This window comes from Ursus arctos, unplaced genomic scaffold, assembly GCF_023065955.2.
Source record: "Ursus arctos isolate Adak ecotype North America unplaced genomic scaffold, UrsArc2.0 scaffold_2, whole genome shotgun sequence".
Lineage (NCBI taxonomy): Eukaryota > Metazoa > Chordata > Mammalia > Carnivora > Ursidae > Ursus > Ursus arctos.
The window spans coordinates 39,723,494-39,739,418 of NW_026622874.1; the positions used below are offsets into that span (position 1 = coordinate 39,723,494).

Genomic DNA, 15,925 nt, shown 5'->3' on the forward strand with positions numbered 1-15,925 from the left:
GTCAGGGTTCCTTCCTCCACCCCAGATTGGAGGCGGGTGGAGGCAGTTCACTGTCACTAGGCTCCATGGCTCTATCTGGGATGACAGAAAAAGTAAACATTGAGTTTTCTAAGTAGTTGTCTGGGGTGGGGGGGTCGGGTGGGCAGGAAGTTTTGCTGGTCACTACTTAGCTGCAAATGGGTTACAGTTTTTAATTAAGGGCGATTGTTGGAGAGTGACGGTCTTACTTGAATGGCTCTTCTGGGAGGACGTGGAGAGGGGGCATTTGGATTTCCTCATGTACTTCGTGTGAGGACCATACAGCCCCCAGATCTCTCCTTAGCGTGAGATGTATGGAGGAGTTGAAAGAAGACACCGATAGTGTCCACATGAGCTAGGGACAGAGGCTTCAGGTCTTACATCAAATCTTAATTCTGTCTGCCTTTGCTGTGTGAGCCCCAGGCCAGACTCTTCCCTCTCTGGTCCTCAGAGCATCCCTCTAGGAGCCAAACCAAGGCCATCTCCCTGCCAGCTCATTGCACAGCAAGACCCTACTCCCTCATAACCCTCCTAGAGAAGGTGAGGAAGGGCAGGATGGTCCCTGTTCAGAGGACACATCCCACACCCCTGGTTGGTTTGGGAATTTAACACCAGGGAAGTGATAGGCATCAGAAGCAGGGCAATGGTGAGCAGGAGAAATGGGACAGGCCAGGGCTGGACCCAGCTATGCAGCTCTGGCCTGTACAGAGGTTGCTTTTCATGCCTTTTTCCTCTGTTAATTTGGCTTGTTTTCCAAACATGGGTCAAACAATCTCCCCCAGAAGCAGCAGCAGCAGAAGGAAATGTTATTAAAAACGAGTCCGTTAGTGGGCATGGTGTGTGGATGAAGTCTTTGGGAGTTTTGGCTGCCAAATAAAGACTTTATTGTTGTCATTCCTCCTTTCCCAAGCTCGCTCCCTCCCTCCCTGCTCCCTCCCTCCCTCCTCCCTCCCTCCCTTCCCTCCTCCTTCCCCTCCCTCTCTACAATCTGCCTGTCCCTCCCCCTAACCTAACCTCCCCACCCCACTAGGATCTGGTAGAAGAAAAGTCAGGCAAACACAAGCACGCAGGCACCACTGGGAGATCAGAACTTCTAGCTGGCTCTCCGCTGCCACAGCTCCACCGAAGGGTGGGGGAGGAAGAGGGGGAGCCTTGCCTTGCCGGGGGACTAAACCCACAGCTGAGAGGAGAGGCAGGTGTGTGCAGGTAAGCCCAGTGGGGAGATGGGGGGGAAGAACCCTTCCTCCAGCAGGTTTCCTCCTACTCTGTCCAACTGACCTTACTGATCTGGACTCCATCTCCCCCTCCCTCCCTCCCTCCCCCCCTTCCTTCCTTCCTTCCTTCCTTCCTTCCTTCCTTCCTTCCTTCCTTCCTTCCCTCCCTCCCTTCCTTCCTCCCACCTTTTCTCCTTTTGATGTCGAAAAGACATCTTTCAAGTGAGCTCCAATGAGCCGTCCCCATTTCTTCTGCACCCTCCTCCTCTACCTTCTCTCCCTCATTCTGTGCTCATGCATTTGCTTGATGCAAAAGTTCAACTTTCTCGGTTCAGAGGTTCACTGTAGCACCGGGAGTTAGGCTGCGCAGGATTCCTACACGGCAGGTGTTTCTATGGAAACTCGACTCTAGAACCCATTTCTTTGCACCTTCCACATACTGTCACACACCGCCAGAGGGGCACACGCACGTCCCAGGGAGGCTGTGTTTTCGCTGCACACGCACACATCAACACACGTTCATCTCCACTCTGCATCCCACCCGCGGAGCTGGAGCTCAGAGACTGGCCGCCCGGCACACACACACACACACACACACACACACACACGCACGCACACTCCATCTTGTCTCTCACACTCTCACATGCTTCCCCAGCTGGAAGGGTAAAGAGAAAGTGCGTCTTCCCACTGAGATGGCAGCGCCAGAAGAAAATCATGTGTCCTGAGTTGAGGCCGAGAGGGAGGAGAGGAACCAGTGCAGGGGCTAGGAGGGTTTTTTTCATGCTTTAGAACTTAATTGGGTAGGAGGGAGAAAAAAGTGCCTTTCCAACCTGCACAGTATCTTCCCAGTAGCTCAGAATTTCCCTCTCTGGTCCAAACCACTTGGCTTTTGGAAAGAAAGGGAAGAAAGCAATCCAGCTTCCAAGACTTGGAGGTCCTAATTCCCAGCTCTGGGGGCAGCTCATTTATTTTTTCTGCAAGCAGCCAGAAAAGACTTCTCTTTAAAGCAATTTCAAAATCATCCCAGGTTGGCAAGGGATCCTTGTGGCAGAGGGCAAAAAGACAGTCATTCCTGAGTCAGGGAGGGGGGAAGCTAAAGTGGGTCATTGAATGGGGCTCCTTTCCAAGTAGCCCCTCCCTCCTCCCCACATCTTCAACTCTGCAACAGCAGGGAGAGTGCTGTCCCAGGGCAGGTAGGGGTGGGCAGATCAGGGTTGACAAATGTAGTTGATCTTCAAAATCACTTGGGGGGGTGGGGGGTAGGGGCGCTTACTAAAAATATAGATGTCTGGACCCCTCACTCCAGGCCTTCAGGATGGAGCCCAGGAATCTATTGTTTAATACTTGAGGGGTTCCTGACGGTCAGCCAGGGTTTGAGAACCTGTATCAGGGGCCTGAGAGAGACCCATGCTGCGATGGAAGAGCCCAGGACTCAGGGCAGTGTTAGCTGGGCAGAAGGGCTGTGTGGTTCCCTGGACAAGAACCGTCCGGTGGAGGAGCTCCAGAGTGTCCCCAATGGGCCACCCTCTTCTGGGCAGTGGGAGCAAGCACCTGAAGGAACAGGGAGGATCTGCTGTGGGCTCTCCTCCACCTCCCTCTTGCAAGCCCCGGCAACCACATCATAAGGAGCATCCCAGAAAGTTCCTCCAAGATAATTCCAAAGAGCATATGTTCCCTCACACTGGCTAATCCACCCACCCTGGGCATTGGACTGGGTCCTTCCCCGTTCCTTCTAGATCCCCTCTCCCCCTGCCCAACAGCTGTCTGTCCTGATATGCTCAGAGAGAGGACAGGCTGAACACCAAGCTCTGTATTCCTCCTCCCGCCCCTCCCTGGTGGGCAGCCCCATTTACTGGGCAGGTGAGGGAAGCATGTCAAGGCTAGAAGGGGCAAAAAAGCCAGGTGCAAAAAGTTGGGAGGACAAGTCAGGGATCACAGGGGCTCCAGAGCCAGCTGAGAAGGTGAAACTGGCCAGCATTCCCTCACCTGCTACAGAAAGCCTTCAGGAGAAGTTAGTGAATTGAAAAGACAGAATGGGCCTTCCCCCAGGTGGCTGGGGGCTTCTATGTTCTCTCCAACTAGTTGGTTCTAAGACCCAAGTGTGGTCTCACAGACCCCAAAGGGAGGACGTTGCTCTGCGTGGAAGAGCTGGAGGAAATCCAGAAGCCAGTATCCCCCTACAAGAATCCCTGCCTCTGGGTGAAGGGCAGGGCTGCCCTCTGGCCAAGCTGAAGGAAAGAGACCCCATTACTTTGAAAATATGTCAACAACAGCTTGACGTTCACTGAGCACTCACTTTCAACACATTCACTCATTGAACCCTCAAAACAATCTGATAAGACGGTGTTACTACGCCCACTTTACAGATGAGGACAGTAGAGCTCAGTAGAGGGGAGGAGGTTTGCCCAAGCATAGCAAGCTAAGCAACTGAAGCCTTGCAGGGCTGTGACCCAGATCCATGAGTGCTCCAGGCATCAGACAGATTCTTCTAGGCTTTCTTCAGGGGTTGGAGATACTGGGGGTTGGAGGCAGAATGAAGGATACGGTGAGGCAACAGGCCGTCAGAGGAGGACAGCCATCTCACCCCATTTCGTCCCTACTCCCTTGGAATAGAAAAACGTGCTCTTCTGGACTAGTGGCCTCAGGCCAAAAAAACTTCACTCTGTTTACACTTTGCCTTGTGGTAGACGCTGGGGAGACAGATGGTCTCTCCATAATAGTGTTATATTTATTTTTAGTATTTTTTGATCTGCAGTTCATTTTAAAGTCGTTTATCACACTTGTTTCTGACAACAACTGGGTGAGGAATATAGGGGTAGGAAATGTAATCCCCGTTTTACGGGCAAGGAAACTGAGGCTGACGACAGGGTCACGTAACTAGGTAGTGGAAGACGGGCCGAGAACCCTCACCCTCCGTCTAGCGTCCCCACTGCCCCAGGAAGGGGGCAGCTGCATCAACAGTGTGTTGAACTCATCAGTCCTTTCGTCCCCTGAGGACCACACATGAGCCCTGCTTGGAGGCCTTGAAAGGGGCGCAGGCCGCCTGGAGCGGGAGGGAGGCTTGTCTCAAAGCCTCTGCTACCAAATGACCACCTGACTCTCCCGGCTTCCAGCCTCTTTCTGGGCTTCAGGAAGAGATCAAGGGAGCAGGACAGCTTTCAGAAGTCTGAGTGTAGAACAGAAAGAAGGGAACAAAGAAAGAGGGTCATCCCAATGTCCATGGGTGTGGCCTGGGGCCGGGGGCACCCCATTCTTCATGACAGGGTGACTGGCTGAGTTAAGCCGTGGAGGTTTAGGGGTGACCAGCTAGGCAGGAAATCTGACAAGAACAAGACTGCCAATGAGTACGGCTGACCCAGCCAGAAATCTGCATGTAACTGTTGATTCCCCCCAAACTTAACTACTAATAGCCTGCCACTGACCAGAAGCTTCACCAATACCATCAACGGTGGATTAACACCTATTCTGTACACCAAATGTATTATATACACTGCTTCTTAAAATCAGGTAAGCTAGAGAAGTGTGATTTAAAAAATCATAAGCAAGAGAAAACACATGTATAGGACTGTACATGTATTTACTGAAAAATATCTGCACGTACGTGGACCCACGATGTTCAAACCTGTGTTGTTCAAGGGTCAACTGTACTGGGGAGTAATCCTTCTTCAACCCGGGGAGACACACCCAACCTTACCCCCAACCCAACCCCAATCCCAGACTCTGCATGCAGAGCCCATTACCCTTAAACTTGCCTGTACTGACTTGCCCAACCCACGTGAACGTCAACCCAGCCCTGCCCTGAGGCTTGACGTTGCACTAGTCCTGGCTGTTGGAGCCTTCGATGAATGAATCCACCAGCCAGGTCGGGATGAGGGCTGTCTTACTTTAAGAATCAGTCTCCCTAGAGAGCCTGCTCTTTTATAAAGAAACGGGCGAATAAACGACCCCCTGCCATTGGTAGAGATTTTCTGCTCTACAACATGCCTTCGTGCGTGTGATCTCATTTCATCCTCACACAAATGAAGAGCCTGGGGAGGAGGGTCCGAGCCAGGATGCAAGCCCAGATCTCCAATCCTTGGAACGGAAATCCGAACCGAGAACTCTCGCAGGAAATGTTCCGAAGTGAGGGAGTGAATGCTGGGTTGGGCTTTGCCCCCGTGAAGCAGCAGCTCTCTTGAGCAGATGCCGGTGCCCAGAACGTGCTGCTGGCTCACAGGACTCAGCTGACGGGGCAGGGAGCACCGCCCAGCGCAAAGCTGGGGGTGGGGAGGTGTGCCTGCAAAAGGATACGATATTTAAAAATCATACACACTCAGGACCCACCCTGAGGGAGTTTCTGATTGGATGGAAGGTTCTGGAAGGCAGGAGCATTCTTCAGGCTTTATGGGGGGGGAGGTCATGACTCCCCTGGGAGTCCAGGGACCTCCACTGCGTCACACGTCACACAGATTCTGCTTTCGGGGACTTAGGACCTCGCTGAGGCCCGCAGGAGCAATGGCTGTGGTCAGGACCTCCCCCTGGACACTCAGGCTCCAGCAGGAAGAGGCGTTGCCCAATGAAAAAAGCCTTAGAAATGAACTTTATTTTCTCAAGAAAGAAGCATGGGCGCGCATACACACACACACACACACACACACACACACACACAGAGTGGAGAGTGGTTGAGCCGTGGGGCTTAGAGAAGGGGAGCTGAACAGATGCAGTGTTTCTCTATGGAACAGGCACAGAGAACTTTTCCTCCGAAATCTCCTCGTGGCTCTGAGAGGAGCTTGGCCAGCCTCAGAGCTTTGGAATGTAAAAGGGTCAGAAGGCAGGTTGGGGGTTGGGGCTGGGGTGGGGCGGGGGGTCTGGCACAGGAGCTGGGGATGGGGAAGACTCGAGCTCACTGTGGATGGAAGGAGAGGAGGCTGGCCTGTGAGTCTGTCCCTCCTGACACTGAGCACCAGGGCTGCCAGGCCCCGAGGCCCCCGGAGACCCTGCAAGCCAAGGCCGGCTGCCTAGTCACAGAGCCACAGGGCGGCTTTGCTGGAAGTTCTGGACAAGTTTTACTTGCTTACCTCAAGGCCCAATACCTGGTAGCTGCTTCTGGTGACAAAGGCAAGGAAGGGCAATGCGGAGCCCGCGGCCAGCGCGGGGCAGCCTTCCTGAAACAGAGCTTCACGTTCTGAGGCATGTCTGGCTTATTTCGGGCTCCCAGGTAATCGGAAAATAAAGAAATGCCAAAACAAATAGGGTCACAGAAATTGGGGCTTTAAAAAATGTTTGTGTTCAGCATACTAATGCTTTAGCCACCCCCTTAAAACGTTTATGACTGTGCTATTTTCAAGAAAATTACAGGGCCTATGAAATATTAATTCACAGTTCACCAGTCCTAAGTGGTGTGGGGCCCGGCAGCAAGACTCAAGTTACAGTGAGTGTCTGCTCTTTTCGGTCCTTGTGGGACCGTTGGATTCTCAGCGGGAGGTAAAGCCGAGAATCTAACTGAAGGGTCCTTCTTTGTGAGAGGAGGCCCAGGGAAATTGCCCTTGGGGTCCCCCTTGGAGAGGCCTGTCTGGGGAGAGACTCCCTTAGAGGGAGAGGAAGAACCACAGAGGCTGCAGGGCAATCTCTTCCCTCCTTCCTCCTCATCGGTCTTCCCTCCCTCCCTTTCTCCCTCTCTCCTTCCCATTCTCAGAGTCCTATGTAAGGACTCACACACAGGCACACGGGGGACATGTGAACATGGGTTTGCTTATGTGTGTGGTGCAGGGAGGGGTGTGTGTGTGTGTGTGTGTGTGCATGAGACAGCAGGCTAGGTGTGGAGGGTGTGTGTGCAAGGTGCAGGGAGACACCCTCTACGCCCCAGGGTTGAGCTCTGCCCTCTGCGCCTTTTCTTGTCACATTCAGTGCCTCCTGAGCCCCAGGCCCAGGACTAAGCCGCTGGTGAGGCTTCTATCACCTTCCTTTGAGCAAAGCCAGCAAGAAGCGAAGGGCAGAGTGCAAGCTGATGTGGGCTCAGAGGAAAGCCAGAGAGAGGCCTGGCACAGGGGCAGGATCCCAGGGTCCAGATGCAGCTGTCAGAGAACCCCAGGAAGCCTGTATCCCCGGGCCCCAGGAGTGGAGGGGCAGACACCACCTCGAGGTGCGGAAGCAGCAAGAGGGCCAGGGGAAGCAGTGTGGGAACGGAGACGGTGGCTGCAGCCCGGAGGGGAGCGTCATCATCGTGGAGGAGAGGGTGCAGGACACCCCTGCCTGCACCCCTCCCAGCCCCCAGCAAGGGGAGGAAGCTGACGGGTGGCCCCTCTGTCGGCAGCCCTGGCCCTCTCGCTGTTTCTCCAGCTTAATTCAACTCAACCCACACGATCCTATCTGAAGCCTCATCAGAGCCACTGGGGAGCACGGCCCCAAAATAGCCCTCAGTGACCTGGTCACTGTGTCACAAGGGCCGGCAGGAAATTCTTCTTCATATCCCGTCTCAATGCCACCAGCTCCAGTGGATATGGGGGCGGCGAGACCATGTCAGAAGAAATGAAAGTGATGTCCCCACAGCTTTTGATCCCCGTCCTGTTTATTTTCCCAGGAGCCTCCACATCTGGGGAGAAATTCCTGTGCGCCTCTGGCCGGCGAGAGCCGCGTTCCCTGCGCTGAGCGCGGGCGTGAGGAGCAAGCAGGGGCAGACACAAGACACAAACGTGTCTCCAGCACGGTCCTTCCTTCCCAGGATCTCCGCGAGCCCTGCTCTGGAAGGCAGGAGACCTGGGTTTTTGGCCCGGGCGTGTGGTTCTATAGCTTCCTGGCCTAGGCACGCCACTTCATCCCCCCTCAGGCCCCAGTTTCTGTCAACAGTAGAATCTGGGCTTGACTGGCGGATTCCAAACCATTTTTAGCAACGCGGCACTTCTTTCAAATATATGCTTTGGCCCAACCTCTCTCTGTCACAGATTTAAAAACACAGAGCTGCTCAGGTTGGCACAGGAGTGAGGTGGGGGTGCCCCAGGGCCACCCACTCAGCGTCCCTCCCTCAGGGGACGCCACAGAAATAGGGGCACGGTCTGAAAACCACTGAATTATGGGATCTCTAAGGACCCTTCCAGATGGACCATTTAGGACTCTATGCTTCATGTCTCCTAACGTCCCTCTTCTAGAAACAGGGATGATTTGCTCATACTGCAAGTGGGAGACTCAGCGCTGGAGAGGTTAAGGGTCTTCTCCAGCAAGGCCCAGCGCTCCTCATTCACAGCCGATGTGCTTTCTGCCAGGATGGCTCACCCTCACCAGAGCAGGCTAGGCCTGGGGGCCGGGGGTCCAGACCCTTGTTATTTTCTTACCTGCTGGATACAGGCAGACGAAGAGATGCTTCGACAGGTCTCTGTCACGGCCCCCCTGGAGCCCATCCTGGCCAACTCGCCTGCCAAGACAGGGCCTCTGATTCTGGAGGCCCAGAAGGCTAATGACTTCCCGTGTCTCCTCCCTGCAGGTGCGTCACCTGGATCATGAGGTCATCCCTCTGCTGGCTCCTCCCACTTCTCCTCATCTTGGCCTCCGTGGCCCAAGGCCAGCTGACAAGACGACCAAGACCCAGGCCCAGGCCCAGGCCCAGACCCAGGCCCACGCCCAGCTTTCCTCAGCCCCATGAGCCAGCGGAGCCTACAGACCTGCCCCCTCCCCTCCCACCAGGCCCTCCCTCTGTCTTCCCTGACTGCCCCCGGGAGTGCTACTGCCCCCCGGATTTCCCGTCTGCCCTCTACTGTGACAGCCGCAACCTCCGGAAGGTCCCCATCATCCCACCCCGCACCCATTACCTCTACCTGCAGAACAACTTCATAACCGAGCTCCCAGTGGAGTCCTTCCAGAACGCCACGGGCCTGAGGTGGATCAACCTGGATAACAACCGCATTCGCAAGATAGACCAGAAGGTCCTGGAGAAGCTGCCCAGCCTGGTGTTCCTCTACATGGAGAAGAACCAGCTGGAAGAGGTGCCCTCGGCCCTGCCCCGGAACCTGGAGCAGCTGAGGCTGAGCCAGAACCAGATCTCGAGGATCCCGCCCGGTGTCTTCAGCAAGCTGGACAGCCTGCTGCTCCTGGACCTCCAGCACAACAAGCTGAGCGACGGCGTCTTCAAGCCCGACACCTTCCAGGGCCTCAGGAACCTCATGCAGCTCAACCTGGCCCACAACATCCTGAGAAAGATGCCGCCCAAGGTGCCCACGGCCATTCACCAGCTCTACCTGGACAGCAACCGGATCGAGACCATCCCTAATGGCTACTTCAAGGGTTTCCCCAACCTGGCCTTCATTCGCCTGAACTACAACAGGCTGTCGGACAGGGGGCTCCCCAAGAACTCCTTCAACATCTCCAACCTGCTCGTGCTCCACCTGTCCCACAACAAGATCAGCAGCGTGCCCGCCATCAACAACAAGCTGGAGCACCTGTACCTCAACAACAACAGCATAGAGAGTGAGTGGGGGCGGGGCGGGACCACGGCCACGGCCGCAGCCACGGCCACAACCACGGCCAGAACCACGGCCAGGGAGAGGGAGGCTCTCATTGCCTCAGTCCTTTCTAGGAGCTCGGGGCAGGGGGAGGGGGGAATGGGTAGAGCAAAAAAGCACGCCATTTGGCACTGGACTTTAAATCTTGATCTTGCCACTTACTATCCGTGTGACCTTGAACAGATATTTCACCTCTCTGGGAAGTTTTCTCATCTGTAAAATAAGAATGGGAACGCCACCTTCGGTCACAAAGTGGACGTGAGGATTTAATAGGTTGATATGGATGAAGTGCCCAGAATACCAAGCTTGGAGGGTAACAGCTTTTCCTCCTCTGTCCCTTCTTGCTAGCCCCAGCTTCTCTGCCCTTGAGATCTACGGGTAGGGTAGACATGGATCGCAGTCCCAGGCATTCTCGTGAAAGCAGAACAGTGACATGTTCTGAATGTCACTACTCTGAAATGTCCTGGCCCTGGCCCCGGCACAAGCTGGCAGCTGTGAGAGGAGGGCTGAGCCTAGGTTTTGAAGAATCTCTGAAAGATGTACGCAGCCAGACAGCTACGTACTCAGGGGAGGCAGCTGGTGAAGATGTGGCAGCCAGAGGGATATGCCAGGGGGCAGGTGCTCTCCGAATCTAGCTGGAAGGCTGGAATATTTCATCACATAAGAGCACACTTAAGGCAGAATTTGCCTAAGCTACATTTATAGGGTCCTGGGCTTGGGTAAAAATTACAGCCCAGAAGAAGAGGCTGGAAGTCCCAGTTTTGCTTCCATCAACAATGTCAGCTCTGAGCAGAGCATTGACAGAAATCTCTAAAACAAAGAGAAAATATTATCTGGTCCTTGAACAAAACCAGCCTCCATCCACACCAGGAATGTAGCAGCTATAGGTTTGTAGGGGACCGAGAGGAAAGGGCAGCATCCCTAAGATAATATTAGGAATCCTCAGTTTCCAAGCCAAAGAGTGAGAGAGAGATTGTTGCAATTCTACAAATGAGATTGTTGAAAATCTTGAAACAAATGGATGGGAGAACAGGCTCGTTCGCTCCTCTGGGATAATTACAGGAAGTAACGGAGGGCTTTTCTTAAAGCTTGCAAAAAACAAATTCAGGAAAAGGGGAAACTGTTTCATTCTGTCCTGCAGGTAGTGAACTGATGAAACACATTACCCCAAAAGCTAGATAGACTGAAAATCCAGGCAGAAAGAATACCTTATTCAATGGCCGGCAGGTCTCTATCAGGGCGTAGAAGGGCAGGCTGCTAGGGGATATCCAGCCTTTTGAAGCTGAAGTCAAAAAATCACCCCCCCTCCACCTGTGTCCCCTGCGCCCAACCTGTCTCCTGTGTCACGGACGGACAGAGTGGACGGAGCCAGCCGTAGGTCAGTGTGATAGCTGTGTTCTCAGCAACGATCTCAAAGCTGCCCCGTGCCCTGTCCTTACAGTCTACACAATGCCTCTGCCAACATCCTCTCCTCTGAGGTGAGGGGCAGGTACCCATTCTTACCATTTCACAGATTTGGGAACTAAATGTCAGGGCGGTAGGTGACAGTCCAAAGTCACACGAGAAGAAAATCCACCGATTTTCTGCTACTCCAACGATGAAGAGAGAGGAAGAAGAAGACCAAGAAGAAGAAGGATATCACTAACAACAATGCTGACGCCACAGATGACGAAAGAGGCAAGATTGAGGGGGAATAAGGAACTCATCAGAAGATGACAAACCTGACGTCATCTCACCTCACGTCATGAGGTGAAGGACACAGCAGAATCTCCTTTTCCATTGGAAAGCCTACCACGCAGGTGGCTACGGCTTACCTGTCCAGCTTATCCCCCTGGGACAGCTCACTGAGTGATTTACTGCTCCTGGATTCAGCCAGGAGCTTCGCTGCCTCTACAACCTCCTTCAGATCGGAGGTCACTCTAGCAGAACACCATCCGCCATGTCTCCACCTGCTGTGGTCCCACCCGTCTCTGAAGGTCCAGCTCACAGTGTACTTCCTCCACGACTCGCTGAGTGAATTTCCAATAACAATGGTTGACTGGTTCTGACTTAATTCATTCTACAAATAAGTAAAGTGAGCCGGGTGGGGTGGGTGTGGGGTAGGGTTGACTCACCCTTGGTCACACATTCCCAAGGTCAGCCCATTCCAGAGAAGAGAACTCCAGTTCTTATCCTCAGTGGTCTACCCTCTTCTCCCTCCTCATCTTTGCCTCCAGCCCCACCTGTCCCAACCCCCACCTACTTCGCCTGCTGACTTCTCCCTTCTGTCTCCACAGAAATCAATGGGACCCAGATTTGCCCCAACGATCTAGTTGCCTTCCATGACTTCTCCTCGGATCTGGAGAATGTGCCACACCTCCGCTACCTGCGGCTGGACGGGAACCACCTGAAGCCACCCATCCCACTGGACCTCATGATGTGCTTCCGTCTGCTGCAGTCCGTGGTCATTTAGGCCTTACTCCGCCCCCCGGATCGCCTCTGACCGCACTTGAATGCTGGTGGCCCGGGTGCCTGTGCCCACCATACGTGTCTTCTACCTTCCTTTCTCGCTCCCAGCTTTGCCTTTCTTATCTCACCTTCCCGAGGCAGGATCTAGCCACATACTCTGCGGCACCTGAGGCTTCTAGAGCAAGACTTCTAAGGGCTTGATTTGGTTCACCCAGCTCAAAGACCCCCACTGTCCACCCACACTTCTGGCCCCAGAAGCACAGAGGTGTGTCTAAAGATATCCTCTTCTCTCCTCCTCCTCTACCCTGTCACTCCTGGGTAAGTTGGGCCGTGGGAGGACATCTGGAACTTGGTCCTGGTCGAAGCAAGCAGGAGGTGGTCAGGAGCAGCCCAGAGGTGAGGTTTGGAAAGTCCTGCTGGAGGCTCCAACATCATGGGCAGCTCCAGCCCCTACAGGCCCCTTAGCCACGGATCCCGTCTTCCAGAACTGCTGCTCCACCGTCCTGCTCACTGGCACCAGACGTTGTGCTGGCTCTTTACCAGCCCGTGTCCTCCAACAAGGAAGTGCAAGGGAATGGTTGAAGGAGGGTGGAGGGTCAGGTTTCCCGCAAGCGCCTGCAGCTGGCAGTCTCTTCACAGGCCTAGCTAGGGCTCTCCTCAACACACACCCTTCTGGCTGGGCCTCTCTATGTCAAGAGTAAGAGCCGGAAGCAACAGTCAAGGAGAAGAATAGCTCCGGGACCTAGGAATCAGCCAGGGGAAGAGGGCTGGGAATCAGAGCCCCGGGGTTGGGTCCCTGTGGGTACAGATGAGTCCCGCAGCCCCCTTGCCAGTCTAGACAAGAGGCCTGATGCCCTGGGCCACACGGTGTCCATAGTTAAGGGTACAGAGCTACCAGCCCCGCCCCACCATCTGTTCTCTATCAGTGTGGATGGCCCAATCCTGTCCAAGGCCCGGAAGCTGTTCCTGAGAAAGTGCTCTGGAAGGGGCGGAGCCCCCCGGGAAACTCCCAGAAGCCTGTTCCACAAGCACAGATGGGCTTCCCCCTCTAAGGCAGACACATCAGTGACACCTGGTGGCTGGTACAGCTCACAGCTGGCTCCGGTCTTCCTCCTCACCTCTCTTTGGGATGGTTTTACAAGGTCAAGGAGCTGGCCTCAGGTTCCAACTTCAAGAGCCATGGGCGATGTGCACAGTCGCTCGTCTGGGATGTAAAGGGTGCAAAGGTACAGAGGCCTTGAGGCCGGGGACTGATTCCCATCATGAGTGAGCACAAGTGGGAACCTTCAGGAACCCAGGTGAGGATACAGTTTGTTCCTGTTTGCTGTCTGACCTTGCCGGTCCCTTCTGTCCTCAGCCCCCATGTCTGGAAACCAAGGGGGTGGATAAGATACCCCGCCCGGGTCCTCCAGCACTCACGGTCTAGTCTGCGGCTCCACTCTTCAAACCATGCTCTGATTATCTATTATCCCTGCCCCTTTCAGTAATTTATTCCCTGTATGGACTGTCTCTCCCCTTGAAAATCCCCTCCCCTCCCTGCCTGGGCCAGGTGAGTGGCTTGGCCGGCCTCCAAGCAGAACCTGGACCCCACGGGGCTCACTCACCTTCCCCTTCTCCTTCATTCCTCTAGGAGATACTGCCCCTCTACAGCTCCCTAGTGTATATGTTGGGGAGGGGGGAGGGGGGATGTTCTAGAAATAGATAGGACACAGGGCCCAGCCTCATGAGGCTGAGAAAAGTTCCAGAGATTTTTAAGAAATTGGATTAAGCTAGGTCCCTAACTTCAAGAAATTCCCACTATAGTCTGTCTCATCTCTCTCTTTTGCTCATTTACAGAAAACGGGGCCCATTTCCTCTTAGTCTCCTTCCTCGTGCTCCCATGTGACTGCCCCGTCTTCCTGGCTGCTGCTGGTTTCTCCAAGGCTCCTGCTTAAAGTCAATATATGGTCACGGCTGTAAGCAGCCTGGCTAAGGCCTGGATAAGCCCCGCTTCCGCACTGTCCTCACACCTTGCGACCTCTGCCCGGCAGATGCCTGGGGTCCCCCTGGGGGCAGGGCACATTTCTGCTCCTGCAAACCTCAACTGTTTTATTTCAGCAGCAAAACAATCACCATCCTCCCATCGCCCCATCTAGACAAAGTCTGCTTCCTCCGTTGCTCCCTGCAGCTGTAAGCCAGAGGGGATTCAGGTGAAGTCGTCTTTAAGCAACAGCCCCCCCAACACACACACAAAATGTGCTGACATCCGGGGATTTCAGGAAGCCCCTCGTCCACACACGAGTTCATTCTTTCAATGCCATTGGCACCTGCATAGACAGGCGTGCGAGTAGATGTGTAGGTTACTCTACGTGTATCTGTTCTTTCTTCAAAGCCATGTTAACTTTGTGAAACAACTTTTACATCCAACACGCTTCACAGCAGAGGAAATAAAGGAATATGAAAAACATCCTGCTTGAACTTGGCAGCATGAACAAGTCAAGGATACCTTGAAGTTCTCTTGCATCCTTCTCCCCCCACCGCCCACCTCTTACCTGGCTCCAAGGAGATGGGTGGAGAAAGGATCCCATTCCTAAGAAACTCTTTTTTTTTTTAAAGATTTTATTTATTTATGTGACAGAGAGACAGCCAGCGAGAGAGGGAACACAGCAGGGGGAGTGGGAGAGGAAGAAGCAGGCTCATAGCGGAGGAGCCTGATGTGGGGCTCGATCCCGGTACGCCGGGATCACGCCCTGAGCAGAAGGCAGACGCTTTAACGACTGCGCTACCCAGGCGCCCCTTTTCCTAAGAAACTCTTAAGAAAACAATTCCAAAGCCTCTTCTTGGCAAATGTCCCCCACGCTCACAACCGTCATGAAAAATTATTCCTAAAGTCAGATCAGAAATCTGATAGCTACATTTGAAGCCCAGAGGCTCAGAATCTTTCAAACCACAGATATCAAACTGTGGAGGGTGTCCCAAATGCCCAGTCCGGAGCCAGATGCTGAAAGACACACAACAGTCACCATTTCCCACCAAGTGCAACTTACAGCCTAGTGGCGGGGCTGCAGCGTAAGGAAGACAGACTAGGTCACGGCCGTATTAGGGGCTAAGAGCAAAGGTTCTCCAGGCCGTGCAGAAGGGCATGGACCCAGTGCCCGGAAGTCTGTCCTCAGACTTCGGGTTGATTCTGGAAGTGGGTTTGTGATCCTCCGTGCCCGCCCCCCAGTTTTCTTTAGAATGAAAACTGCCAGATGCTGCCCTGCCCTCCCACTCTGCCTCCTTAACATCCGCTTTAGCTCAGCTCAGGAGGTTTTCAGTAGACCTTGACTGTGAGCGAGGTTCCCAGCTAAGAATTCAAGGATAGGTAACATCCTGGTCCGTGCCCTTGAGGAAGTCTTAGCTTGGGAAAGGGGAAAGCCCGTGGAGTAATCCCGTGTCCTGTTTGTATGATACAGTGGACGAAGAGCCTGGTGGAGGGGGCCTCCACCCCCGTGGAGGGACACCAGAATGGCTCCTGTCATTTGAGCTTGATCTTCAGGGATGAATCAGATTTTGCCTGGTGGGGGAGGGAGGGAGGAAAGCACATAACCAGGAGAAGAAACAGCGTGAGCCAAAAGGTAGGAAGGCATGGGGTAGCGCCTGAGGAAGGGAGAGGAATGTGTTTAGGTCACAGAGTTAATGTGGCTACAGGTCCTCAGCAGGGAATATATCCTTGCTGTCCACAAAGCAGGAGGGTTCCTGAACTTTCCATGCCCGCCCAGGAAAGGGGCAGCAACAGGGTCAGCTGGCCAGACT

The 15,925-nt window shown here is 54.0% G+C and overlaps 1 protein-coding gene across 3 annotated transcripts; it reads left to right on the plus strand.

Moving 5' to 3' along the window:
* Positions 1-1,030: 1,030 nt before the first annotated feature.
* PRELP (proline and arginine rich end leucine rich repeat protein) lies at positions 1,031-14,597 on the plus strand. Of its 3 annotated transcripts, none has more exons than XM_026480605.4 (3): positions 1,031-1,224; positions 8,689-9,668; positions 11,980-14,597. In XM_026480605.4, the coding sequence occupies exons 2-3, from the start codon at positions 8,705-8,707 to the stop codon at positions 12,153-12,155; spliced, it is 1,140 nt and encodes a 379-aa protein (XP_026336390.1). In that variant the 5' UTR covers positions 1,031-1,224; positions 8,689-8,704; the 3' UTR covers positions 12,156-14,597. The 3 variants fall into 3 exon arrangements, with proteins under 3 accessions (XP_026336390.1, XP_026336391.1, XP_057171180.1); XM_026480606.4 differs by having other exon boundaries at positions 1,045-1,214; XM_057315197.1 differs by having other exon boundaries at positions 1,046-1,224; positions 8,689-14,597.
* The last annotated feature ends 1,328 nt before the right edge of the window (positions 14,598-15,925 follow it).

Bases quoted from the DNA above. Each gene is read 5' to 3' on its own strand.
- PRELP (XM_057315197.1), top strand. From the start codon at position 8,705: ATGAGGTCATCCCTCTGCTGGCTCCTCCCACTTCTCCTCATCTTGGCC.